The sequence below is a fragment of the Ascaphus truei genome, chromosome 18, assembly GCF_040206685.1.
Source record: "Ascaphus truei isolate aAscTru1 chromosome 18, aAscTru1.hap1, whole genome shotgun sequence".
Lineage (NCBI taxonomy): Eukaryota > Metazoa > Chordata > Amphibia > Anura > Ascaphidae > Ascaphus > Ascaphus truei.
The window spans coordinates 13,314,487-13,340,470 of NC_134500.1; the positions used below are offsets into that span (position 1 = coordinate 13,314,487).

The window sequence follows — 25,984 nt, forward strand, 5'->3', positions numbered from 1 at the left end:
GAAGTGACACCTTTTGGCCAATGTCGTAAATGTGAATGGAGAAGGAAAGAGTCAAACGTCACTTCTAGGCAACGTGCTTTGGCGACAGGATAGATGGTAGTTCCAATTAATGTGATGGGGAAAAGGGATATTAGGCCAGATTGAGGGGGGGGGGAATGAGGAGCTCAGTTTTAGCCATATTAAGTTTAAAGCAGCGGAGTGCTATCCCTGAGTATACAGCCAAGAGACAATCAGAGACTTGGGACTGGATTGCAGGAGGGTCGGGGTGGATAGATCTGTGTATTATCTGCATAGAGATGATACCCAAAGCCTAAATAGTTGATAAGGTCACCAAGTGATAGTGTGTAGAGAGAGGAGAGGTCCCAGAACAGAGCCCTGAGGTTACATCAACAGGGGACGAAGACATGTTAGGTGCCCGAGACAGAAAGTGTGCGATGGGAGAAGTGAGATGAGAACCAGGATAAGGCTTTGTTGCTTCTTAAAAAACAAACAAGGTACTGACAAATGGAAGACACTCACAAGATCTTTAGTTCCCATACAAGCCATTAAAGTCTGAAACAGGTGAACGGCCTCACTCTTGTAGAGATTGAATGTCTTTTGAATAGTAGCCGTTATATCGGATTCAGCTCCTTCTGGGAGATTTCTAATATGAGGAGAAGGAGAGAGAAGGCCCAATTAAATGGCTAATGTAGAATGGGATCTTTTACATTCAAAGTGGGGTTTGCAGACAGTGACTTGTGGGTGGGGACTCGGGGGGGGGGGGGGAACGAGGGGTGAGGACACGGGAAGAATAACGTGGGGAGCACTTGGGAGGAACAAGATGGGAGGACTCGGAGGAACGAGATGGGGGCTCTAAATGTGAATAGATTTGGGGGTAATTGAAATGGAGTAGGTAGTAGGATGATGTAGCGGCACAAGGCAGGGGGGGAGGTTTAGGAGTTGAGCGGAGACTCATTAAAGTTGATTGGGGGAGGGGTCTTCAGCTTCTAATTGTCTCCTTCCACGTACAATTATACAGCAAATATACATTTATTTCCCTGCTGTTTAATGGGCTTTTCTTACCCTCTCCGATCCGTTTGTTTATAAACATACGCCAGGAGGTCCGCAGCCCGGCCACTCCCCTCACAGACTACAACGGGTACCGCAGGGCTGCGCTGAAGGTATTCCAAGACAGTTAGGATGACGTTGGGTCCACCTTCTAATATAAGAGCCACCAAGGGAACCCGCCGGCCAATCCCTACAGGAATAAGAGGAGTTTAACATCCATTGGATAAAACCAATAATCAATAATCAATAATAATAAAGTATGCTCATTACAAGCAAAAACGGAAGCCTGGAACTAGGATAATCGTGTGTTATAATTACATGTATGAATAATATAGGAATTGCTTTTTCTTTCTGTAAGCAGTGTTATACATCAACGTTATCAGTCCCTAAAGCTGTGGTTTCCAACCTTTTTTTGGTTAAGGAACTCCAAGTGAAATTCTGAGAAACCCCAACCCTCTCTAATAGCGCGTCTGAGATCAGATGCATTGTAAGGAACCCCAACCCTCTCTAACAGCGCGTCTGGGATCAGATGCATTGTAAGGAACCCCAACCCTCTCTAATAGCGCATCTGGGATCAGATGCATTGTAAGGAACCCCAACCCTCTCTAATAGCGCGTCTGGGATCAGATGCATTGTAAGGAACCCCAACCCTCTCTAATAGCGCGTCTGGGATCAGATGCATTGTAAGGAACCCCAACCCTCTCTAATAGCGCGTCTGAGATCAGATGCATTGTAAGGAACCCCAACCCTCTCTAATAGCGCGTATGAGATCAGATGCATTGTAAGGAACCCCAACCCTGTCTAGTAGCGCGTCTGATATTAGATACATTGTAAATTCTTCTGTATTTGATACAATTTTCAAATGACCAGAAAATTGCAGGGAACCCTTTAGGCTGAGTCCCCAGTGCAGGCTGCGGAGCGCGCTACGGCATGTGCGCCACACCCCAGCCCTCTATGGGGCAGGCCCCAGTGGCTGTGTGCGAGTGGGCGCTCTATGCGCTGTGACATGTATGCTGGCAGGGAAGAATTTTGTCTTCCCATGCTGCGGTCACGTGCTCAGTGGGCAGCCAAAGGAAGGGCAGATATGCCCCGTCATGGCTGCGCCCCACCCGTCATGGCCCCGCGCATCCCATCGCTGCCCTACGGACCGCAGATCGCGGCTGTAATCCGTGCACGCGCCGCCAGGCGCGCGTGCAGCAGTAAGTACGGGGGCTGCAGCCTTATGGAGGAGCAGGGAAACACTGCTGTACAGAGCTCAGATTTGAGTGTGCGAGACATGGAGAGATACAGAGACTGGACCAGCAGTTCTAAAGACCTGACAATGGGAACTTCAAGCTTGAAACGCAAAAAAGAAAGAAGCAATAAAATCCTATAGAAGGTTATACAGATACATATATCTGTGTTGGCATCTGTAAGTATATATTTTTATGTATTTAACTTCTGTAAATGGATTTATATACTGTTTTTTTTTTTTTGTATATCCTTTTGAACATTTCTTTTCTTGTAACTATTTGGTAATATTCAAAAGATGACCACAGAGAAATTCAACTGCAGTCACAGCACTTCTGTTTTAACCTATCGTAGTACAGGTCCAAGGGTCAGAAGTAAAACAATGATACTTACCTTGTAAGGAATAAACTGTTCTAGCTACACTGTAGCAATCTATGGGCAGAATAATGATTATGGATATATTACCCTCACCCCCACAATACATATGATAAAAATATCTAGTGCTGCCACCTATGTCCAACAGCCCTCTAAGCACAAACAGCGATATTGGAAGCTAATTAAATATTTAAATATTTGATATTTGACTAAGGATAACTTCTTAGGCTAAGAATCAATAATTGTCTCGTATTTACGAGTATTACTGACCAAGGACTCTATATTTTGCACTCGTCGTATTTATGTTGATACCCCTTTATTTTAATAATTAAATTAATTAAATTATTTTAAAGCATTAAACTTTACATAGCATATTAGGGTACTAGAGTGCTTTCAATAACCAGGTTCTTGTTTTCTTTGGTTTCTATATTATACTTATCCTAGGAATAGCACCGTAACACAACTAGATTTAGCCGAGATGGGGTCGCTTCCTTTCCATTAATTGCACCTACAAAGTCTCTGCACTGGTGTCACTATTGAAACTGCGGCTAAAACCCGTTTGATACATGTATCTCTTTGAGCTTAATTTTTTCCAGAAAAATTACTAGTGTGAGGAGTTGATGCGGTCAGAAAGTGGGCAAATCCAGAAGCAAATCCCCTAACAGATATCAGAGAAAAGTCGCACTGATCACCGGTGCTTTGCATGAAGGGTGACAAACCAAAAACAAATTCAATTACCGTTTCTCATTCACCAATTCAACATCTCATTTCGGTACGTAGCCGGACTATAGACAGTTTACTGCTTTGGGGCTATAATGCAATGGTTGTTAGGCAAATGCTTCCGAGTTAAAGTATTAAGATCTTTAGAGCGATCTTATCCCCCCATTGTACTATGTTAAGCAGATATTCAGAGAAGCCATGACTATCAGCTGCTACATCTGTATTCGGACAAGGAATAGCTCAGTGAGTTTAGGCGCTGACTCTGCAAACTCCGTGTGAAGCAGGGTTCAATTCCTGGCGTCGGCTCCTTGTAACCTTGGGCAAGTCACTTTATCTCCCTCAGGCATCAAAATCATAGATTGTAAGAACATCTGGGCAGGGACTGTGTCTGTAACATTCCTATGTGCTGCGTACTGCGCGCTATACTGTCATTGTGACGCGATTTGAATCCCATTAGGAAAAAAGCGCGATATGAAACAAAGTGATTATAATTATTATAATCAGAGAGATTTGATGAAAGAGAGTGACCTACGCTTTTGCCAGCCAAAATAACGCCATGATTATTCAAAAGGAACAGTCAAAACTCACTTGCGTCGAATTGCTGAAGACTGATTTGGTTCTCCAGCTTCCTTCTCACATGGACCTCTTCACCGTACTTCCCAACGGTCCCATCATCCACCAGTAGGAAATGGGAATGGATGCTATTCAGGACATGGAGTTTGCTTAGAGGGTTTAGCAAGGATTGATATGGAGTCACAACCTAAACCAAATAATCACCAATTAAAAACTAATTCTACGTGGAGGAGAGCAGAGCACTTTGGGGGCTTATTCTAGCAGCTTCGAAATGTGATGTAACGCATCTAAAATGCTCTTAAGTGATTATGCTGTAAGCCGTTATCGCATGTCCAAATCGCCTGAAAACAGGTTTTTTTTTTTTTTAGATGTGATGTCACTCTTGCTCTGACCATCTGATTTGTTGGGTAAAAAAAAAAAAGCGCAACAGGCATTTTTTTACCAACAACGGCAATTCTCGTAGCTCCGTAATGCAAATCGCGCTGAAATACTCGCTTTTTGAGGGAAATCGCACCTTCAGGTCATTTCGCTGGTAAAGCAAGGACAAAATCAGGCGGTTTGTCACTTTTTATAGACGCGCTATAGAAAATGCCATTTTGCAATAGAGAATACCGGGGGGTTTTTTTTCTGCCCATTTCATACCGCGAGTTGTGAACATGTCATTGCCGAATCGCACGTTTTGGCAGCTTCAGAGATACTAGAACAAGCCCCTTAGAATGAGAAGGGAACGGGGTCTTACATTTTTTCCAAGAAGATCATTTCTGCTTTCAATGACCCCCCACGGAGCAATCCCAACCGTGCAAATCTTATGCGACACTCGCGAGGCGCCTTCCTTCAGGGCGTCGCCAATGTGTTCTGCGACTCCTATATATACGCCAGGAAAGGGTAAGACAGGCAATGTTGTACCACAATGTCCTCTGTCAGCAGCTGCGTCAGCTATATCTGCACAATATTTAGGTGTAGTGATGGGAGCTGTATTGGTCCAGGTGAGGTGTAGGTTTGCTGCAGGTTATGATAGGGCATGGGTGGAAACTCCAGTCCTGAAGGGTCACCAACAGGTCAGGTTTTCAGGATATCGCCGCTTCAGCACAGGTAGCTCAATCAGTCCCAGCTTCAGCACAGGTGGCTTAATCAGTCCCAGCTTCCGCACAGGTGGCTCAATCAGTCCCAGCTTCAGCACAGGTGGCTTAATCAGTCCCAGCTTCAGCACAGGTGGCTCAGGCAGGGATATCCTGAAAACCTGACCTGCTGGTGGCCCTTGAAGACTGGAGTTGTCCACCCCTGTGATCTGGCTTCGAATGAAAACTAAAGTTCTTCTGTAAAATGTAATGTTAATCCGGCTTTTGAGACCCCTCAAGTCTTTTCTTCAGAAGAACCGTAGTGTGTGCAATATTACAACTATATCTTTCCTCCTTGTGTTCCAGCAATAATAACACCATGCTCGTTACCTCTCTCAAACAAACGGTATTACATGTCACGCTGTATTGTTATAAATCACATATACTGCAGAAAGCCGTTCGTTTATTTCACACTGTAAACCCTGCCCCGGCACTATTATTTTGATGTACATACAGTAGGATAAGAGGACTCGGGTTTCACTGCCACCATATATTTTGAAGGGGATTTTCACAGATGTCCCCCCCAATCGTGCTATGTTAAGCAGGTAATAAGGGAGAAGCCGCGTAAGGCTTGCTACATCTGTACCGGGAGAAGGAGCGGCTCAGTGAGTAAAGACGCTTACTCTGATAACACTCAGGTTCAATCAGGGGAACCTGGTTCAATCACCGGTGCCATAATACATTATTAACGTGTCCCACAGTTTAGAAAAGGTTGGATCCCCCTGGCTTACAGCTGATGTAGTGCCGGCGCCAGAGATCAATGACCATATTTATTAAGAGATGCCAAGTCATTAGGCTCCATATGGCTCATTCATTTGAATCAGCTGTAATTGCTTAGCAATTAGCACCATATGGCCCCCAGTGAATTTCCCAGCATCCCGTGCGCCGCCGCTGCTGCCGCCGCACTGAGATATCCTAAAAACCTGACCCGTTTGGGGGGCTGGAGGACAGGAGTTGAGCCCCCCTGCATTACAAGGTCTTCCAATCTGTAACTACCATACACTCCTCCAGCACAAGCACGACACCCCAATATGAACAGACATAGAGCCATTACCATTATTGACCCCTCCGGTTATAATCCAGGCCCCTGTCGTCACTGCGGCTTTAACGAACCCCCTGCTCAGCGTTTCTTTGATGGAACAATGGAGTGGAAATTTCTGCATGCCGCCATGTACAGAGATAACAAGCTTCGGCAGCGCCATGCGCCATTCCTTTACCATGAGCTGCAGGATATCTTCTGTTTTACTGTCATTTGATAATCGGACGTACTACAAAAATATAAAGCGGTTAAAATGTATCCAACAACACTCTTTCTTTCAAGGACATATTTTTTTTTTTTAATATCATTGCATATAGTCTTAGGCCCAGATCCGCTAAACCGTGCGAAGCGTTAGCATTCATACGAATGGGCGTAAAGACGTGCTAAAACTTGGCACCCTTTTGTGGATCTGCACCGTAGTCTGCTTTTAAATTGAATACGTGTCAGTCTGTTGTAACGCAGGTGTCGTTCTTTTGCCGTAAAATATCATAGTCCTCCCTCCCCTGTCGCTGAATATGTTGACGCCGTACAAATAAAAAATAAATAATAACGTGTAAGGCCAAAACCAGAGGGGAAACAAAACGCTCTATTTTGATGATAAATAAGGAAGGCGCAAATAGTTAAAAGTTGCAATGGATTACAGCACTTAATGCAGTAGCAAGTACATCTGGAAAGTCAATGGGTGAGATGACGAACTTGATAGATTTTAGTCATAGAGTTGGCTTTGGCTGGTATGTCCAGCTGGATTATAATACACTGGTGGTCTCATATACCTTTGCTTTGTAGCCATGTGATCCCCCCTGGAAGCTGATGGTGCCAAAGGCATCTGTTGAGCTTTTCACGGTGTGATTTTCCACTGTCCAGCGTTCTGATTCCTGATTGGGATCTGCCCCCAGATACACATCGGAGAAGCTCATACCAGGATTTCCAGTAGAACAAGCATGTTGTCCGACTAACCGGCCACAGCAACATCTAAAGGAGACAGCATAAACACAGGCATTATTCTACTCAGGACTGTGTCATTCATTACCCAACGATTACAATCCACCACTCGCCACGTTTATTAATGCCTGTTGATATGTATTGCAGAAGACAGCGTTTTTTCACTCCTAATGAGACTACTGTGTGAATTATAGTCTAATCCAGGAGTGGTCAACTCCAGTCGTCAAGGGTCACTGACATGTCAGGTTTAAAGGATATCCCCTGCTTCAGCACAGGTGATGCAGTAAAAATGACTGGGACACTGATTGAGCCATCAGTGCTGAAGCAGGGATATCCTGCAAGCCTGACCTATTGTTGGCCCTTGAGGACTGGAGTTGGCCTCCCCTGTTCTAATCCCTTACAAACCACGTGGTAAAGGTGCTATTTACAAAGCAGTGGTGCTGTGTGTGAGCACAGTACTTTAGAACAGGGGTCTCAAACGCAGTCCTGAAGGGCCACGGACAGGAAAGCTTTTATGGATAGCCCTGCTTCAGCAAAGGTGGCTCAACCAGTGGCTCAGCCGAAGACTGTGCTGCAGCTGTGACTGATTGAGGCACCTGTGCTGACGCAGGGATATTTGTAACACCTGGCCTGCTGGTGGCCCTTGAGGGCTGAGTTTGAGACCCCTGCTTTAGAACAAGAGCGTAAAGCATTGTATACACCAATTTGAATCTATATATATGTCTAATACTAAAATAGAAAGGGGTATTATTATTAATTTTTTTTAAAGATCCACTATTGTTAAAAAACAAGTCGAAATACTAAGCAGCTGTAACCTATGTTCCCACGTAGCATTAAACTTCAACCACCAAGCCACGTTTTCTAGGCGTAACATTGTATAGTTGTTGCAGATGATCAGACATTATAAAAGGTACATATTGCACTGACACGATCATTTATAAAACAAGAAATTACCGGACAAGTTGCTGACAGATCTGGCATCCTGGAACACACCTAAATAATAAATCAGGGAAGAAAAACGCACCTTTAGTTACCACAGTAAGCGGAAGAGGATCAAGGAACAAACTGCAGTTGCACAACCTTCCACGGAAAAGAAATGGTTTCCAACATGTTTTTATCCTACTTAAAGGACACCGACAGTCTAAATTGTAACCGCTTCACTGCCAAAGGGGAGAACAAGTGGCTAACACGGGAAGGAAAAGACCCTTGTGGGACGCACTCGAACCTCTACTAATAGTAAAATAAATCAATGTTATTAATAAAATGTATTTATTTTACTATTAGTAGAGGTTCGTGTGCGTCCCACGAGGGTCTTTGCCTTCCCGTGTTATCCTGTATACTCACCCCGACGGCACCACGCTAGAAAGTTAGTGATTTCGGTAGCTTGAGCAGGCATCGTGTGTGTGTGTGTTTGTGAAAACAAGTGGCTAACAGAGTAGAAAGATACAAACTATTTGAACAATCAGATCCCTTCTAAGGCTGCGTCCATAGAAGGACAAGCAGCGCTGAGGCGTGCGGACGCTCCGCGCGGAGCCCCTGCATCCTCATTTAGGATGCCATGAGAGGGGGCTCAGGCGAGCGTCCGCAGGCGTGCTGAGGAGTTGGATTTTTTAGCCGACAGCCAAAGCTGTTTTTCAGCGCGCTGTCGGCTGAAAACATCCAATCAGCGCGAAGCAGCGTCAACGTCATGGCGCCGTGACGTTGACGTCAGTTTGTCGCGGGCTGTTGGCCCAGCGACGTCACTGCCCCGCCTCCGATCGCGCCCGCTGGCTCAGCATCAGCGCGGTTCAGCACTGCTCCCCCCTCTATGGACGCAGCCTAAGGCTACGTTCATGGAGGGGGGAACTGTGCTGACGCTGAGGCTCGCCTGCTCGGTCAGGAGCGATTTCATGGACTGGCAGGCGAGCCAGCGTGCATGATCGGGGGGGGGGGGGGGGGGCGGGGGGAAACAGGGCAGTGACGTCGCTGGGCCAATAGTCCGCGAAGCGCCAACGTCACGGCGTCAACGTCATGACGCTGCTTCGCGCTGATTGTGTGTTTTCAGCCGACAGCGCGCTCAGAAACAGTTTCTGCTGTCGGCTGAAAATCCCAGCGCCTCAGCACGCCTGCGGACGCTCGCGGGAGCCCCCTCTCAAGGCATCCTCATTGAGGATGCAGGGGCTCAGCGCGGAGCGTCCGCACAGCTCCCTCCTCTATGGACGTAGCCTTAGGGTTGCCAATAATCTGGGATTTAGTGGAACCAGTGATGTGTTTGTAGAGGAAAAAAGGTGGTGAAACGCTAAGCCAGTGGCGGCCAACAGGTCAGGTTTTCAGGATAATCCCTGCGTCAGCACAGGTGGCTCAGTCAACTGAGACACTGATTGAGCCACCTGTGCTCAAGCTGGGACCGATTGAGCCACCTTTGCTGAAGACGGGATAGCCTGAAAACCTGACCTGTTGGAGGGTCTTGAGGACTGAAGTGGCCACCCCTGCTCTAAGCAAAGAAAATGGATTTATATCTCAATTACAAATAATAATTCAGCTTTAAATGTAAAGAGTACAAAAAGCATGTATTTATTTGAATAAAATATTTTACCAGGAAGAAATACATTGAGAGTAACCTCTCGTTTTCAAGTATGTCCCGGGTATCCACTCTCAGATAATATTTCATCCCCATTTCTGATAATGTAATCATTACTCTATGGATTTTATGGTTGATCCCTAAAAACAAATCTGCTGGAAGAATATTGAAGGTAACATTCTCTGCCCAGCTTTAAAAAAAAAAAATCTAAATCATAAAGAGTACTGATGATGAATGAATACCTGGAGTGAAAATTTAGTGCACAAACAAGCGCTGTTATCGCAATGAAAATACAATACGTGTTGAAAATACAAAATATATATATATATATAATTAGTGTCACTAGCGGTGAATCCAATTCTTCAGATGACCATTGGCCTCAAGGAAAAGGGAGACAAAAACATGGAAAACACTACCCATAGGGTACTACCCAAGTGGCAAATTGACAAAATAATTGGCAGCGTTGCTGGCAGAAACTATTTAATATTCCATATGGAAATAAGATTGAACATCAATCAAATAAACTGTGTACATGACAATATTACAATATAAAACCGAATGCTTCTTGCACTCAAAGGATATCTGCTCCGCCGGTGTGTAAAACTTGGAATCCTACTCACAGCAGGTGACTAGGACATGAGCCTTAGCGTGGGTTTCACCGGCGCCTTTCACCGCTCTTTGGTAGGTGTTGGATTTCCGTCCTCTCAGGATGCCTTGCCGCCCAGACTCCTCCAAATCCGCTCCGCTCGGCACCTCTGCTGACGTCGACCACAAGTTTCTCCTACTACGGTGTCCGCGCTGTGCCACAAGTCCGACGCGTTTCGAAACGCACAATGACGGGTCTCTTCATCGGGGATAAGCGGTGAATCAAGGCGCCAGTGAAACCCACGCTAAGGCTCATGTCCTAGTCACCTGTTGTGAGTAGGATTCCAAGTTTTACACACCGGCGCAGCAGATATCCTTTGTGTGAAGGAGCATTCGGTTTTATATTGTAATATTGTCATGTACATATTTTATTTGATTGATGTTCAATCTTATTTCCATATGGAATATTAAATAGTTTCTGCCAACAACGCTGCCAATTATTTAGTCAATTTGCCACTTAGGGAATACCCTATGGTAATGGTTTCCATTTTTTTTGTCTCCCTTTTCCTTGAGGCCAATGGTCATATGAAGATTTGGATTCCCTGCTAGTGACACTAATTATATATTGCACGTAGGGTGTTTCTTCCAACCACAGCGCCAGAAAGGTGTGTCTTGTTCTACATTAATGAATACCTGTATGCCCACTGCTGTCTAACTAACGTCGTAGCTGTAGATACATTAAGGATGTCATTTTCCAAAGCAATGGAATACTGAACTTGTTCAAATGAAGTCATATGTAACGTTTAATCCTGTGCCTTATATTTGCATTGATAGTAGTATTATCTGTGGTACCCCCTTTCTATTTGGCACTTACAGTATGATACAATTAGGGTTGCCAGGTGTCTAGTATTGAACCGGACTGTCCTGTTTTTGGACACGCTGGTCAACAAAAAAATGAGAGGTAATACCGGACATGTATGTGAATACCGGTATTATCTTTCTGGACATAGTGACCTGAACCGGCTTGGGGGGGCCGCGGGATTCCCCTGAGCAGGGAGAGAGCAGAGATTTTGCTAGGGGGCTGGGCAGCTTCCGCCATCATGTTTGGCTGCTGCTGGGTAATACAGCCGATCAATCAGGAGGATATCAGGAGCCAGGGGGTGGGGTCAATGAGAGGAGGAAACAGCATGGAGCGGAGAGAGGTGTGTGTCTTTCATGATTATGTCCAGTATTTTTGGCCAAGCCGTCTGGCAATCCTAAATACAATCTGCGTTACTTACCTATGAGGTTCTTTTGAACTTGGTATTATTTGAACACATTCCCGCTTAGAAAACGTCTTTTCGATCCAGGACTTGTGAGACTGCAAAGCAAATACACAATGTGAATGAACAGACCCTCGTACAGTGCTGGGTTTTGAACTCGTCGTCTTTCCTAGATCCTGCAATTTTACAGGGCAATTTAAAAATCGAGGTAAGGAACTAGGTGGTCTGTACAAAGTACATGGGGGACACAAAAAATGTGAAACCAGAACTGGCAGAACCTGCCCTGATAATCTGAACTCGGGTAAAGATCAAGCCCCCAGAATCATCATGCTCCGTTACGGGTTATGGGTTTCGGTGGATTAACGCAGGGGGTGCTAAACTCTAGTCCTCAAGCCCCCCGCAACAGGTCAGGTTTTTAAGATATCCCAGCATCAGCACAGGTGGCTCAATCCATCCCTGCTTCAGCACAGGCAGCTCAGTCTTCGACAGCCACTGATTGAGCCACCTGTGCTGAAGCTGGGATATCCTGAAAAGCTGACTGCTTCGGTGGGGGAGATGTCAAGGACTAGAGTTGAGCACCTATGGCTTAACGTTTTAGTAATGAGTTGGGAATAGCGGCAGACGGCACACGCCATGCTCAGTAATATTGATCCCTGGCTTATTACGTTACTTGTTGTTCCATTCTAAAGTGACAGATAGTTTAACCAGTTAAATACTTTAAAAAAAATAATAATACAATTCTCCCTTGGGTATCTCCAGCACGTATTTCCGTCTAAACGATCTAACTCGTGACCCCCCTCAGAGGGACAGGCTGAAAATGTTAAAAATCTGGGTGTTTGGAACCTCATTGCAGGAGAATAAGTCTTTTGGGACTCAAAGTGAGATTAAGAAATAAGAATGATTAACTATCGGACTAATTGAATGTAGCCCCTCCCTCCTACATTGCTAAATGTGACTACATATTATTTTCTCCCAAAATTTTATTTTTACATGTTTGTAAAAACGTTCAATAAAATGGTAATATATATATATATATAAATATATATATATATATATATATTGTGTGGCGAGTAGATTTTTTGGTGATTTGTCAACCACTGGCCGTGATAGTGCAGAATAAATGAGTTCTTCAGTATTAGGTGATACCTTTTTTATTTGGACTAACAATTTATGTCATAGGACAAGCTTTCGAGAGTTTTCCTCTCTTCCTCAGGTCTGGCAATACTGCTATTGCCTGACCTGAGGAAGAAAGCTTGTCCTATGACATAAATTGTTAGTCCAAATAAAAAAAAGGTATCACCTAATACTGAAGAACTCATTTATTCTGCACTATCACGGCTATTTCCGTTTTATATATATATACTAGCTGATATACCCGGCGATGCCCGGGATGTAAATGCGTAATAGGTAGTATTATTTATAAATCGTGGAACAATTGGTTGAGTATTTGTTGGAAAGGTTGGATAATAATGTTGAAAAGAAAGATGGAAGAAAATGTAATACGATGTTGTATAAAAATGGTTTATTGTAAACACACCACAGTACAATGTATATTTTGGTGACATAAGTGATGTAAAAATGTGAGGCGTGTGTCCTGCTAGGGTGTGAGCGTGTGTGAGGCGGCGGGTGGGTGTTCAGTACGGGTGGCGCGTGGGTAGTGAGTTCTGGCTGTGGGTCGGGGTCCTGCTAGGGTGTGAGGCGGCGGGTGTGTGGTGAGTGCGGGCGACAGCTGGTCAGTGATGTTGGTGCGTAGGGGCGGGAGGAAGCGGGTGTGTGTCGAGTGTGGCGGGTGTCTGTTCAGTGCGTGCGGCGGCTGTGTGGCGCAGGGGTGTGAGCGGTGGGCGGGTGAAAGGCAGAAGTTTGTGGGGGATGGGGGGAGGTGAAGGGGGGAGGTGGGGGATGGGAGAGGTGAAGGTGGGGGATGGGGGAGGTGAAGGGAGGTGAAGGGGGGAGGTGAAGGGGGGATAAAGGGAGGTGAAGTGGGGTAAAGGGAGGTGAAGGGGGGTAAAGGGGGGAGGGAGGTGAAGGGGGGGAGGTAAGGGGGGAGGTAGGGGGGATGTAGGGTGGGAGGTAGGGTGGGAGGTGAAGGGAGGGCGACAGGAGGTGGAGGGGGGGCGACAGGAGGTGGAGGGGGGGGGCGACAGGAGGTGGAGGGGGGGCGAGAGGAGGTGGAGGTGGAGGGGGGGCGAGAGGAGGTGGAGGGGGAGCGAGGGGAGGTGGAGGGGGAGCGAGGGGAGGTGGAGGGGGGGCGAGGGGAGGTGGAGGGGGGGGCGAGGGGAGGTGGAGGGGGGGGCGAGGGGAGGTGGAGGGGGGGCGAGGGGAGGTGGAGGGGGGGGCGAGGGGAGGTGGAGGGGGGGGCGAGGGGAGGTGGAGGGGGGCGAGGGGAGGTGGAGGGGGGGCGAGGGGAGGTGGAGGGGGGGCGAGGGGAGGTGGAGGGGGGGCGAGGGGAGGTGGAGGGGGGGCGAGAGGAGGTGGAGGGGGGGTGACAGGAGGTGGAGGGGGGGGCGAGAGGAGGTGGAGGGGGGTGATGGGAGGTGAAGGGGGGGAGGTAGAGGGGGGGAGGTAGAGGGGGGGAGGTGGAGGGGGGGCGACAGGAGGTGGAGGGGGGGTGACAGGAGGTGGAGGGGGGTGACAGGAGGTAGAGGGGGGGGTGACAGGAGGTGGAGGGGGGTGATGGGAGGTAAAGAGGGGGGTGGGGAGGGGAAGTGGAGGGGGGTGTGAGGGGAGGTCAAGGGGGTGGTAGGTGAAGGGGGAGGGAGGTGAAGTGGGAGGGAGGTGAATGGAGGGGAGGTGAAGGGGGGGCGGGGGGAGGTGAAGGGGGGGCGGGGGGGAGGTGAAGGGGGGGCGGGGGGGAGGTGAAGGGGGGGCGGGGGGGAGGGGAGGTGAAGGGGGGTGGGGGGGAGTGGAGGTGAAGGGGGGCGGGGGGAGGGGAAGGTGAAGGGGGGCAGGGGAAGTGGAGGTGAAGGGGGGCGGAGGGGAGGTGAAGGGGGGGCTGAGGGGAGGTGAAGGGGGGGTGGAGGGGAGGTAAAGGGGAGGTGAAGGGGAGGTGAAGGGGGGAGGGGAAGGTGAAGGGGGGATGGGGGGGAGAGGGGGAAGGGGGGAAGAGGGGGGGAAGGGGAAGGGGGGAAGGGGTGGAGGGGAAGGGGGGGAAGGCGAAGGGGGAGGTGGGGGAAGGGGGGAGGTGGGGGGAGGTGGGGGAAGGGGGGAGGGGAGGTGGAGGGGGGGTGAGGGGAGGTGGAGGGGGGGTGAGGGGATGTGGAGGGGGGGTGACGGGAGGTGGAGGGGGGGTGACGGGAGGTAGAGGGGGGGTGACGGGAGGTGGAGGGGGGGTGACGGGAGGTGGAGGGGGGGGTGACGGGAGGTGGAGGGGGGGTGACGATAGGTATGAACATAGCATAGGTATGCATTGCATAACGTTGGATTAGCCATTCGTTGTAAAACGAGGACTGCCTGTATTGCTGCAGTATCCCATCTGCAAGAACTAATATTTTTCCTTTGCAGGTAGACAGGAGGAGTTTGTTCCATGTTGTGCCATCCCCAAAAATACCTTACCGGGGGGAACCTGTTTGCATTGCCCCTGGGAACTTATCAAGTAATCGTAAAAGTACCATAATGCCAGTTAACCCTATCAATGCCAAATGAGCCTTCCCTACATTGAATACCAAATCAGCAAGCCAGCCACTTTGGGGGAGATTTATCAATGTAAAGAAAATGCAAAAAAAGAAGTTTATTTTTACGGATTGTTCCATTGTCTCCTCAAATTTGCGTCAAATGTAGGTATGGCAGTGTTTCTTGCATCTGACACAAGTTGTTGGCGGATCTTTGGGACGCAAAGACAAGAGGCAAAAGTGACGCGCGGAGACGCAGAGTTTGCACCATCTCTTTATAATCTGCTCCCTCACACCCCACTCCGCAAGGTGGCGCAAAACCTGGAGCAAAGATCTCGATACATTGATGCAAAGAGACGCAAGATGAAAAAAAACTCGTACAACCTATGCTAAAAGGATGTTATCCATATGGTTTTGATGCTTATAAATAAACCCCACAGATAGAAGCAACAATCCTAAAAGCGAAACATTTTTCTTATAACGAGTACAAAAGACCTTGACGTTAATACGGGTAACATTTGTATATTTGGGGTAAATCTAGCCACGATTTCCCTGTTAAAACCAAATGATCTTGTTAACAAAATCAGATTATTCGAGTAAAGCCAGTTCCCCCCCCAGCAATAAAACTGTTCCCCTTGAACACCCCCAGTGGCAAAATGATGGAACCCCAGTAAGGAAGAACCCTCGGCAAAAAGATCAAAGTATCCCAGTGAAATCACATCCCCCAGTAACAAGACCCATTTTCCTGTCACCAAACCAATTAATTCCAGTAAAATCAGAACACCGCAGTAATCAAACAAAAAGTTACCCCGGTAAAATAATATAACCCCCTGTAATAACGACTACATTCACGTGGGAAGATCAAGCAATACCAGTAAAGATAGATCACTCACAATCTATTTCCATCGTTAAAATCAAATCCCCCCCCCCCCTACACTGTTAACAAGGCTAAGTTATCCCAGTGCCAAAGTAAGGTAACCCTAGGAAAGCCAAGTCAATTCATCCCAATAAAATCAGATGAGCCTAGTGATAGTCCCAATATTAAATGCCTCTCGTACCATTCTCATTCAGACGCCTCTTTGGGATCTCTTCCACGCGCAATGCGGCTCCTTGCAGGTCTGCAACTCTACCTGCTCCTCTTTGGAATCTGCGATACCAGATCGGACTGGTACGAAGTGACACACGGGAGGAAGGTAGTTGGGTTTCTTGCTCAATTTGATCCCGCATCACCGGAGTATTAAGAGAGCATGTGAGGAATGTCACCTTCCACCTGTGCGAACTGCTGCAGGTTAGAGAGCCTTTGATGTACATGCTGGTTTTAGCCACGAGTTATAGGCACCAGGGTGTCAGGAAGAGAACAGACTGATCTCAGGCAAGAATAGGGTGAGGTTCTTCTGGGAACGTCTTCCACCCACAAAATCTGTGGAGTGGTCACGTAGTCTTTAAAACTCTAGTGCCACTCAGAAGCAAATATTAATGTGTCAAAGTAAATGCACCAAGATACGTCAAACCATTCATACCACTGTTAATTGAATTTGCACTTAATCAGGGCCGGTGCAAGGGTTTCATGCGCCCTAGGCGAAACTTAAAATTTGCGCCCCTAAAATAAACAGTGGCGGAGCTAGCAGGGCTACAGGAGGTGCAACCGCACCCCAGCGCGACGCAAAATAAAAATAATAGGGTGTCAAAATACCAGAAAAAAAAGAATAAAAAATAAGAGGAAAAAAATTATTATTATTATTATTAATGCGTCCCTAGGACCTTTACGCCCTTTACGCCCTTTACGCCCTAGGTGACTGCCTAGGTTCAATAGAGTGCTTAGCACTAAAACCAGGAATGACCCAGTGAAAGTGATGCGCTGGTGATTAGGTGAACAAATCACTCACAAACATCTGCAGGAGGATGGTCTGATCTTGTGAATCTCTCTCTTAAAAGACACATGGAGAGTACATAGCATAATACAGTTTTATGCACAAAAACAGATGGATTCAGATTGGGAGTTCCGTGTAACCCTTTCTGTGCCAGAGGGGACAGTTACAGATGTCAGACGGCGCTGCGGGAGGGGGGGGGGGGGGCATGCTTCCGGTTGAAATCCCCCAGAGTGTATATTCTCTAGCGCTGCAGTTGGGTGACCACAGCTTATCGCGGTGCCAGAGACACTCAGGTTCGCTACATTGGAATGCTAGCACTGGCACTGAAGAGGTTAAACACTCACAAATTTCCTTGATGCTGTTTCCCTTGAAGAGCTGAATAAAGAGGACATTTCAATACTACCTGAGTTACGATCTAGGACATTCGGGGGTGGCCGTTCTGCCGCGACAAAGTTGCCACAAGGACATCTCTCCGCCGGCCGTTTTGTCGCTAAGGTAACCTTACCCTAAGAAACCCTAATCTTAATAGAAACGCTAATCACCTACCCTAAAAACCTAAAACCCCTTACCGTGATTCCCTACCCTAAAAACCTAACCCCTTAATCTAAAACCCCAGGGAAGCGGCTCCGGCAAAGGGTCCCTTGGTAGCCAAATGACAGCAGCGCTCCAAAAATGTTCTACATGCGTGCTCCCGCCTTCACCCGACCGCTCCGACAGAAAGCGGGTTCTCGCCACGCTTGACCAGCCAGCTAGGATAAGCGCATGTTTAAATGTCCCGAGCGGGACCGCTACACCGCACGCTCCAACACGCCATCTTTAAATGTTCGTGCGGGACATTTAAACATGTGCTTAGCCAAGTTGGCTTTTCGGGCGAGCGCTTTGTCGGAGCGGGCGCTCAGGCACCGGACATTTTTGTAAGCGCGGTGAAATATGAAGCGGCGAGGTGCCCTGCGGCCAAACTTCCCCTTCCGGGCCTATTCATAAAACGGCGCGTTTCCCCACGCAAAATCGGGCAAACATAGAATACAACGTTTGCCTACTGCACGGATTTGTATCTATTTGTTGCAGTTTGGACATGCGAGAGCTATTTTGGAAATACAGTGCAAAAACATTATTCACACACTATGCGTCTTATAACCACAAACTACTGTTTTTATGATAGAACCTTTCAGTTCGTCTTTTCCCCACTAGCTAGTGATTTTAGCTAGTTTTCCGACGCTTCTCCTACCTTTTATGCCTCAGGGCGTTGTTTTCGCTAACAAGGTTACTGTATTACCTGTTTTCCAGTACACAGTGAAATTAGGATTTTGGAGAACGCATAAACTGCAAAATAATATAAAGCACAATTTAGGCTTGTGTAAGTAAAGCGGCCTATGTAGCAACGTACAGAAAACCGTGTTTCCCGCTGCACTAGTTTTACGCCCAAATGGTGTAATTTGTACAAAGCCTGTTGCTCCAGTTTCATACATTTTTTTTGCCAGAAAGCCATCACCTCAAACCTGGCAGATATTTGGGCGCAGATAGAAAGGAGAAGATGGCATGCAGACATGTACAGTTTGATACCCGCGCGCCATGTAACTCCTCAGCACCTTTTGACACTCCCTACAAAAAACAAGCTGATGCAGACAGTGCTAAAACTGGTGCAAAGTGCTGGTCAACGACTGAGCCATCGGTGCTGAAGCAGGGATATCCTTAAAACCTGGCCTGTTGGTGGCCCTTGAAGACTCGAGTTGCCAACCCCTGCCCTAGGCAATGGATATTATAGGCCATCATGCCCTGTGCGTGTACAGCGAATGAGTAATATGTTAACACCTTGATCTCACCTCTCTCCCTGCATCTCAGTATGCCCTCCCATTTGCTGTTTTCTCACCAACTTCCCCACTCCCCTCCACCTTTGTGCCCATACCGTGCACCACTATTTGCACACCTCTTTCTCAACAACTTCTACACACCTAAATAAAAAGCACCCCCACAAATCCTCTATTCACCTCTTCTCTACGCCTCCTCCTTGCTGCTGGGGATCTCTCTCCTAATCCTGGACCCAGCCATATACAAATCTGCTCTCATCCACACCTCCTGCCCACCTCTTTCCCTGCTAATGTTAACCCATCTAATTTAATACCGACCAACCTTAAAACTCACATAACAAAAGAATTATCCCAAGAGCCTGCACTCCTAGCTACTGTCCCACACTCAGTCACTCCTACCAACCATTGTGGCCAAGCACTGTCATCCACTGCACTTATTCCCTCACCTGCTGTCTCTATGTCTCCCATCATACTACTTAGATTGTAAGCTCTCCGGGGCAGGGATTTATTTTCCTATTGTGACTTTGCTGCGCTTATTGTATTATAAATTCCCTGTGCGGTATTGTCTTTGTAAAGCGCCAAGTACACTGCTGGCACTAGATAACGATAAATAGATCCCACTCAACATAAACAAATAAAATGCAATCTACTTTCCTATCGTCTTTAGGAGCTGGCAAGTTGTCTTCTATCACAAAACGAATCAAGCTACAAGGATGTGTAGAAAGAGCAGGAGGGAAAAGCATGGTGTCCAATACCTGATACACCAGTATTTCCTGGGGAGCGTGTTTCAGTAAACTCTTCATACCAGTTTAAAATGTGTTTTTCCGCCTTACCCAGTACACAAGATAAGTGTCCCTTTGTGCCTGCACCTCTTTTTTGCATGATCACTGCCAACCACATTTTTTTTTAACCCTTTGACTGCCTTGGGAGTCTGTCAGCAAAAGGGTTATTGCAATTCTCAGCAATTTGACACGCTTCCACGTCATTGTATTGTAGCAGCACTTTGGATATAAGCCCGCGTCCATAGTAAGCGCGATGGCGTGCGCACCGCACACAAAAGCCTGTAAGGCAATGCGCACGGCCATAGAGCTCGCGCGTGCACGAGCGCGAACGATTGCTCGCGAGACAAACACTTTTGATTTTGCAATGCGACGGCCGAATCACGTGCACAGGTCACCCAAATAAGGGCGAACCGCTCACATGACGTCACGGGCACGTCCCCCCCCCCAAACACGGAATTGCAGCTGCTCTGTGTTGTTTCCTCCTCCAGACCCCGCAGGCCATGGATCGCCTTTGCGGCAGGCGCGGCGTGATGTCGCGCGCCAACTATGGACAAGCCCATATGGTGCCAAGTGCTAAGCAGTATGGCTGATGACTGCACCGTTTAGTAAATCTTGGCCAATATAGATCAGCTGGTAGACTTACAGCACTGGAAGAGAATCGTTTTTACCAAGTTAATTCCCACACAGTACATATATTGGGGTTAGAATAAAGTAAAAACATCTGTAATAACCCAATTCATCATTCACATCACTTAAAGCAAGAACTTAAAAAAAAAAAAATTTACACATTTTTTACTTAATGTCATTAAGTTCAGCACCAGGGACCCCCTGCTTCTGGAGATACTTACCTCCGTGGGGCAGGGGGGGGCTGGTAGCCGGCTAGCAGGGATCAGGTAATGGCCCCTTTCAAAGCTCCTGCGCCTTGCGGGCCAATAGAAGCTATGACGTCATCCGGTGCGGCTTCCTATTAGTCACACGGAAGCTTTAAAAAGCAGAGAGATACCGGCATCCCCTTCAGATGTTAAGTATCTCTGGAGGCAGGGGATCCCCAGAGCTGAAACTAATGGGGTTCAACTCCGGGGACTCCCGGTGTAAAAACAAAATATAAAAAAGAAAGCGCTTGGATTGCTTCTTTAATACAACTTGCACCTGAAAAGCCTAACAAAGATCACAGTATCTCAAATATATTCAGTATGTAACCCATCTACCCCCCTTCTCCCGGGAGATACCTGCGGTTGGTGCTACCTGTTATGCTCAGGGCCTTTCGTGAGCCTCTGCCGATGTTGTTGGTGATAGACTGGACAGGCTTTCGGCGCTTGGATAGTTCTTCTCTTGATGGTAGAGCGCCTCCATTCCCACAGGGCCTATCCCAGATGGGTGCAGTCCCCTGTGGAAAAGGCGCTCACACTCCCCCAGCATAACTGCAGCCTCAGGCAGGAGTATATAACAGATAACTTGGATCTTTATTCTTTATGGCACAGCATCAGCATGCTGACATCATACGGTATACCTCAGTACACCCTTCTCTTTGTAGCAAGAGCGATTAGCCCCACTGTACCCTACATAACCCAGTGGAGTGGCACCTCGCAGCTTGCTATTCTCTTGGTCCCTGGACTCAACCCCCAGGGCTTGGGGCCCCAAGGGTCCATCCCTCACACGCCCTGGTGGAGTATGGGGTAGGGGATCCCATTCCCCTGAGGGAGGGGATAGAAAGTGAACCAGAGCCCTGGCTCCTCACTTCTACAACTACTAAATTTGGAGCTGCAGACCCTTTTTGTTACCAGGGGAAGGCTCCATGTCTCAGCTCCGTATGGGCAGTACCCAGGCCATAAGCCATCCCCTTGTCACTCAAGGGAACTGCTTACTACAGTATGGCAGATTTAACCCTAATACTGCCTGCGCTGGCACCAGGACTTGTGTTAGACAGTGAAATTAGTAGCCCAGAGGGTTACCTGGCTACACATACATCAGGTCATTTTGGGTTTACCTGAGCAAAACTCTAAAAAGTTAGTGATTAGGGAAAAGATATACAGCAGATGTGTAGATCACAATTATGCCCAGTTTTAGAAATACCGTCAGAAAAATGTTTTTATGTTCTACATTCTTCCAAAACCAAGAACAGCTGGAGTGTGTCACAATGAAGCATGCAATGAGGATCAAAAAAAGAGAGAAAGGTAAAAGCAGTTTGTGTAAAGCAAGTCAATTTAAATCATGGAATTAACACATTTTATTTATATTTTAATGCATACGTGTGTGTATACATATACACACATATATATACATATATATACATATATATATATATACACACACACACACCTAAGTACTTTTACATTGACAGAGAGAGTATGTATACACACCATATACAAGCAAGCACACTCCAGACACTTACTGACCTGCATGATGTACAGTTGACAGGATTAATGGGAGAGGTTGCATTTTCCTCCCATGTGCAGCCTGGGAGCAGAGAGGCAGAGGAGGAGCGAATGAGTATTCAGGCTGCTCAATGGCGCCCCCTGCTACGCCCCCTCCCATCCTATGTTTGGAAGCAGTAACTGCAGCCAGCATATTCCAACTCCAGAAGGCAGCTAATTGTGGTCCTGACCTACGGCACTTCTAGCAGCCCAGGGAAGGGGGCACATTTCCCCTATTCCACCCCCCCCCTCACTAGTCTACCCCGACTAAAATTAACTACATGCCCAATTAAATCAGAGGTTGCCAATAAAACGACAATTGCTCTAAAACTATAATGTAAAGGACCTGCAACTTTAAGTATAAAAAGGAGCAAACACACAGATTAGTGTTTAGGACCTGCGATATTATGGTCATACCTTGAAAGTGTCTCGCAGGCTTATATGCTTTGGCCAAAGGGTTAACTAAATGACCCCTTTTTTCAAGAGATATATAGGTATTTCACTGCGTATTTTTGTCACATTGGATGTTGCTCAGGACGTTTGTTTCTTGTTTTATATAAAAAGGAGCATTCCAAGTTAAACGCCCTCTCCCCCACCCCTTTTTGTTCAGCCTGGGTGGGAAGTGGGAGGGGTCTTTGGAGCTGAACTGCATTCATTTCAGCTCCGAGGACCCACATGTTCCGGAGATATTTACCGGGGAAGGTGCCGCAGGTACATGATGGAGGTTTAAAGCTCCCGCGTCACGCATGCCAATGGGAAGCCAGCATCATAAGAAAGGGGTCCACAGAAATGTAATTAACGCGGAGGACCGGAATCGGCCGTGACCAAGTCTCCGCTGGTGTGTGGTTGCCGAGGAACCCTTCGCCGCCGCGGGACACTTAACTGCCGCGTTTCATCAATAAGGTAAGTTCATTTAAGGGGTTTTAGCGGTTAGGGCAAGGGGTTTTGTTTTTTTGGATAGGGCGTAATATTAGGGGTTTTTAGGGTAACGGGTAAGGTTAGGGGCTTACCTTGGTGAAGAAGCAGCTGACAGGAGCAATGTCTGGCGGCTAAACGCCGGTGGCGATTTGGACGCGGCAAAACGGCCACGACAAAATATACTAGACCGAGGGTGGAAGAGGTTAAGAAAAAAAATGTTCTGTAGTGGGAACTGATCCTTTAAGGTTCTCAATTCTTATATAGCTTAAAGGCTCAACTGGTTTTAGCTGGATTACATAAGATTTTCCGCTCCTCTACTTGTGTCAGGTAACTTCAATTACATATAGTAGAGATATTTCTATACACAGGGCAAATTAGTGCAAATTATTATGGTCAAAATATGTATACAACTGGCTATAATTAACAATTGTTCGAGGACAACAAAAAGTGTGTAAGGAAACCGGATCAACATTTGTGTAAAGAATAAATTTATTTTTAGATTTTTAAAGATTTAAATGATATATAAAATGTATACAGTATTATATTTTAACCCTTCCCCATCAACATAAAACAATTTTAACAGCTATTTTGTTCGTGCCTTTATAAAGGACTGTATCTATAAGATACACTAATGAGTAAAAACATATAGAACCGTATATTGTTCTGTAGTTAAAACTTGCATTTAGTACCTCTAACAAAATATAAAATAAAGTTCATATGGACATATCTTCTTGTTGTGTAACATTGGGAATAATTAAATTACATTTCATTGGCCAAGTTGTATTGCAATGTCCCATAATTTACAACCACTTATTACTTAAAATAGGTACCACATAACAATGAAGATCTTTATACAGAAGTTTAAATACATTTAAAAATGAATGAGAGATTGTGTACATTCTCATTTGATATACAGGTTGTACAGTCTGAGGTCTTTGGAAGATAGAACTTCTAAAGCAGTCATGAAACACAGGGGGAAAAAGCACTTGCTGTATTTATCTCTCTACAAGGCAACGTTTTGGAAAAAGAAAGCTTCTCTCTTCCATACATACATAATTCCCTGCTGATCATGGCGTTATTAAAGAACTGAAACAAATTGAAATGTATAAAAGATAGCCACGATGCACAGTTCAATCTTAAATTACAATCGCCTTGCGTTACATTTTAGCGACACGTCGTTGCAGAGTGAGGCTGCAGCACATCGCACCGCAGCGCATTGCAACCTTTGCAGAGCAGATCGTTATTCTGTGTGGCTTGGAGGAGCACAGGCAGGACCCTTTCAGAAAAGGACATTTAAAAAAAAAAAAAAAAAAAGAAACACTTAGCAGCGTGCACGTGTTTGTGCAATTCCTAACTCCGCAGTCACTTCTTGGGAAGATATTAGGCGTTAGGCTTTGTGAATTGTCATAAACTGGTGCTCATGCGGTTACAACATCAGCCGAATGGAATTCTTTGATTCTTCGGTGGAATTATCAGGATCGGTTGACGAATCCGCGTTGTCGTCCTGAGAGAATATCACTTTATCCGGCGTGTAGTCGTTCCTCTTCAAGTCTTTCACGGGGGAGGGGGAGAAATAAAGTAAATAAAATTAGCCTATTCCGGGAAAATGTTAAAACTATTTCAATTATTCTAAAATCAATTGAATTTGGTTTCCACAACGACAACTACAATATTACATTTTTCTTTCTTTATTGTCAAACAAAGAGCACAAGAAATTTGTGCTCAGGATTACACGACCGAAGTGGAGTACATTTAATTATTTTTAAACGGCAGTGAAATTTAACTTGCAACTTTTTGTAAAATGACAAAGCAACGAGAGCCTGACCCTTTCAGCAAATTAACGCAAAGTCGGCAAGCAAGACCACGGGTTTGAGATTGCTTTACCTATTATGGAATATTGCAATTTTGAGCAATCAAGTTACAGAAAAAAACACGTTGCGTCTGCTGTAGATAACGGCCTGCTAAAATAATACAAATTTTATTTCATATAGCGCTTTTCTCCCAATAGAACTCAAATTGCTTCACAATTACAGTATAGCGCGCGGTACGCAGTACATAGGAATTTTACAGACACAGTCCCTGCCCAGCTTACAATGTATGTTTTTGGGAGATAAAGTGACTTGCCTGAGGTCACAAGGAGCCGACACCAGGAAATGAACCAGTTTCCCCTGCTTTAAACTCGGTTCTCAGTCAGCGCCTTACACTCACTGAGCCGCTCCTTTAGCTCTTCAACACCTCATTCAAAAAGGTTTATTACACCCCTGCCCCCCCTTTATGGGTGGGAAGCAGGGGGACCCAAAAGCTGAACTGCGTTAATTCCAGTCACCGAGACCTCCAGGTACCCATGATACACACTGGGAAAGGTAGCCACGTTACGTCCGCATATTTAAATCCACCTGCTTACAAGGGCCAATAATAGGACAGCCGTCCTTTGTGACACAGACGATTGAAACAGCCACTTTGTTTCGCCTGGAGGGTACGGTACCAGCGCTACCTTTACAGGTATTTATATCGGGTGCCAGGGACGGTTCAGATCTGGGACCCCCCTGCTTCTAGTCCATGTAAAATAGAGGGGGCAGTGGGGCCTCCTCCTTTAAGCTTACTTGCTATACTACATCTTAAACTGTACAGCAGTCGCTCACTCAGGTTAAATGTTATATGAAACACAAAAGCATGGCCAAGCAGGGGGTAAGGCAACTCCAGTTCCCAAGGGCCACCAACAGGTCAGGTTTTCAGGATATCCCAGCTTCCGCACAGGTGGCTCATTCAGTGGTCCCTGATTGAGTCACCTGTGCTAAAGCAGGGATATCATGAAAACCTGACCTGTTCGTGGCCCTTGAGTACTGGAACTGCCCAGCCCTGTGTTATTATTTTTTTTTTTTATTAATACACACACACACACACACACACACACACACACACACACACTTTTTTAAAATGTATATACCTGGAAGTTTGAGCTTCCTGCAGCAAGAATTACAGTGATGCCTCGCACGAAAATTTTTGATGGCATCATCTCCAAGGTTTGCGGGCCCAAACACCATATCTGATGATCTGCAGAGCAAAAAACACACAGATTTAAAAAAAAAAAAAAGCTCAATACTATTTTATTTACGCATGCAGAGGATGGGA

General features: G+C 46.4%; 2 protein-coding genes across 2 annotated transcripts in view; both read right to left on the reverse strand.

Annotated features, from left to right (window-relative positions):
- Positions 1-1,058: 1,058 nt before the first annotated feature.
- LOC142468918 (transient receptor potential cation channel subfamily M member 7-like) lies at positions 1,059-8,034 on the reverse strand. The gene is made up of 6 exons (XM_075575601.1): positions 7,999-8,034; positions 6,876-7,074; positions 6,118-6,331; positions 4,685-4,809; positions 3,961-4,132; positions 1,059-1,237 (listed from the first exon to the last, which is right to left on the reverse strand). Exons 2-6 carry the CDS (start codon positions 7,017-7,019, stop codon positions 1,059-1,061), a joined length of 834 nt encoding a protein of 277 aa, XP_075431716.1. The 5' UTR covers positions 7,020-7,074; positions 7,999-8,034.
- Positions 8,035-23,319: 15,285 nt separating this feature from the next.
- The window catches only part of TRPM7 (transient receptor potential cation channel subfamily M member 7), a 70,926-nt gene continuing 68,261 nt past the window's right edge, over positions 23,320-25,984 (reverse strand). The window contains exons 38-39 of the mRNA XM_075575602.1: positions 25,800-25,906; positions 23,320-24,403 (exon numbers count right to left, since the gene is read on the reverse strand). Of these exons, the coding sequence (XP_075431717.1) occupies positions 24,279-24,403; positions 25,800-25,906 (232 nt within the window). The 3' untranslated portion in view covers positions 23,320-24,278. The remainder of the gene's footprint in view (positions 24,404-25,799; positions 25,907-25,984) is intronic.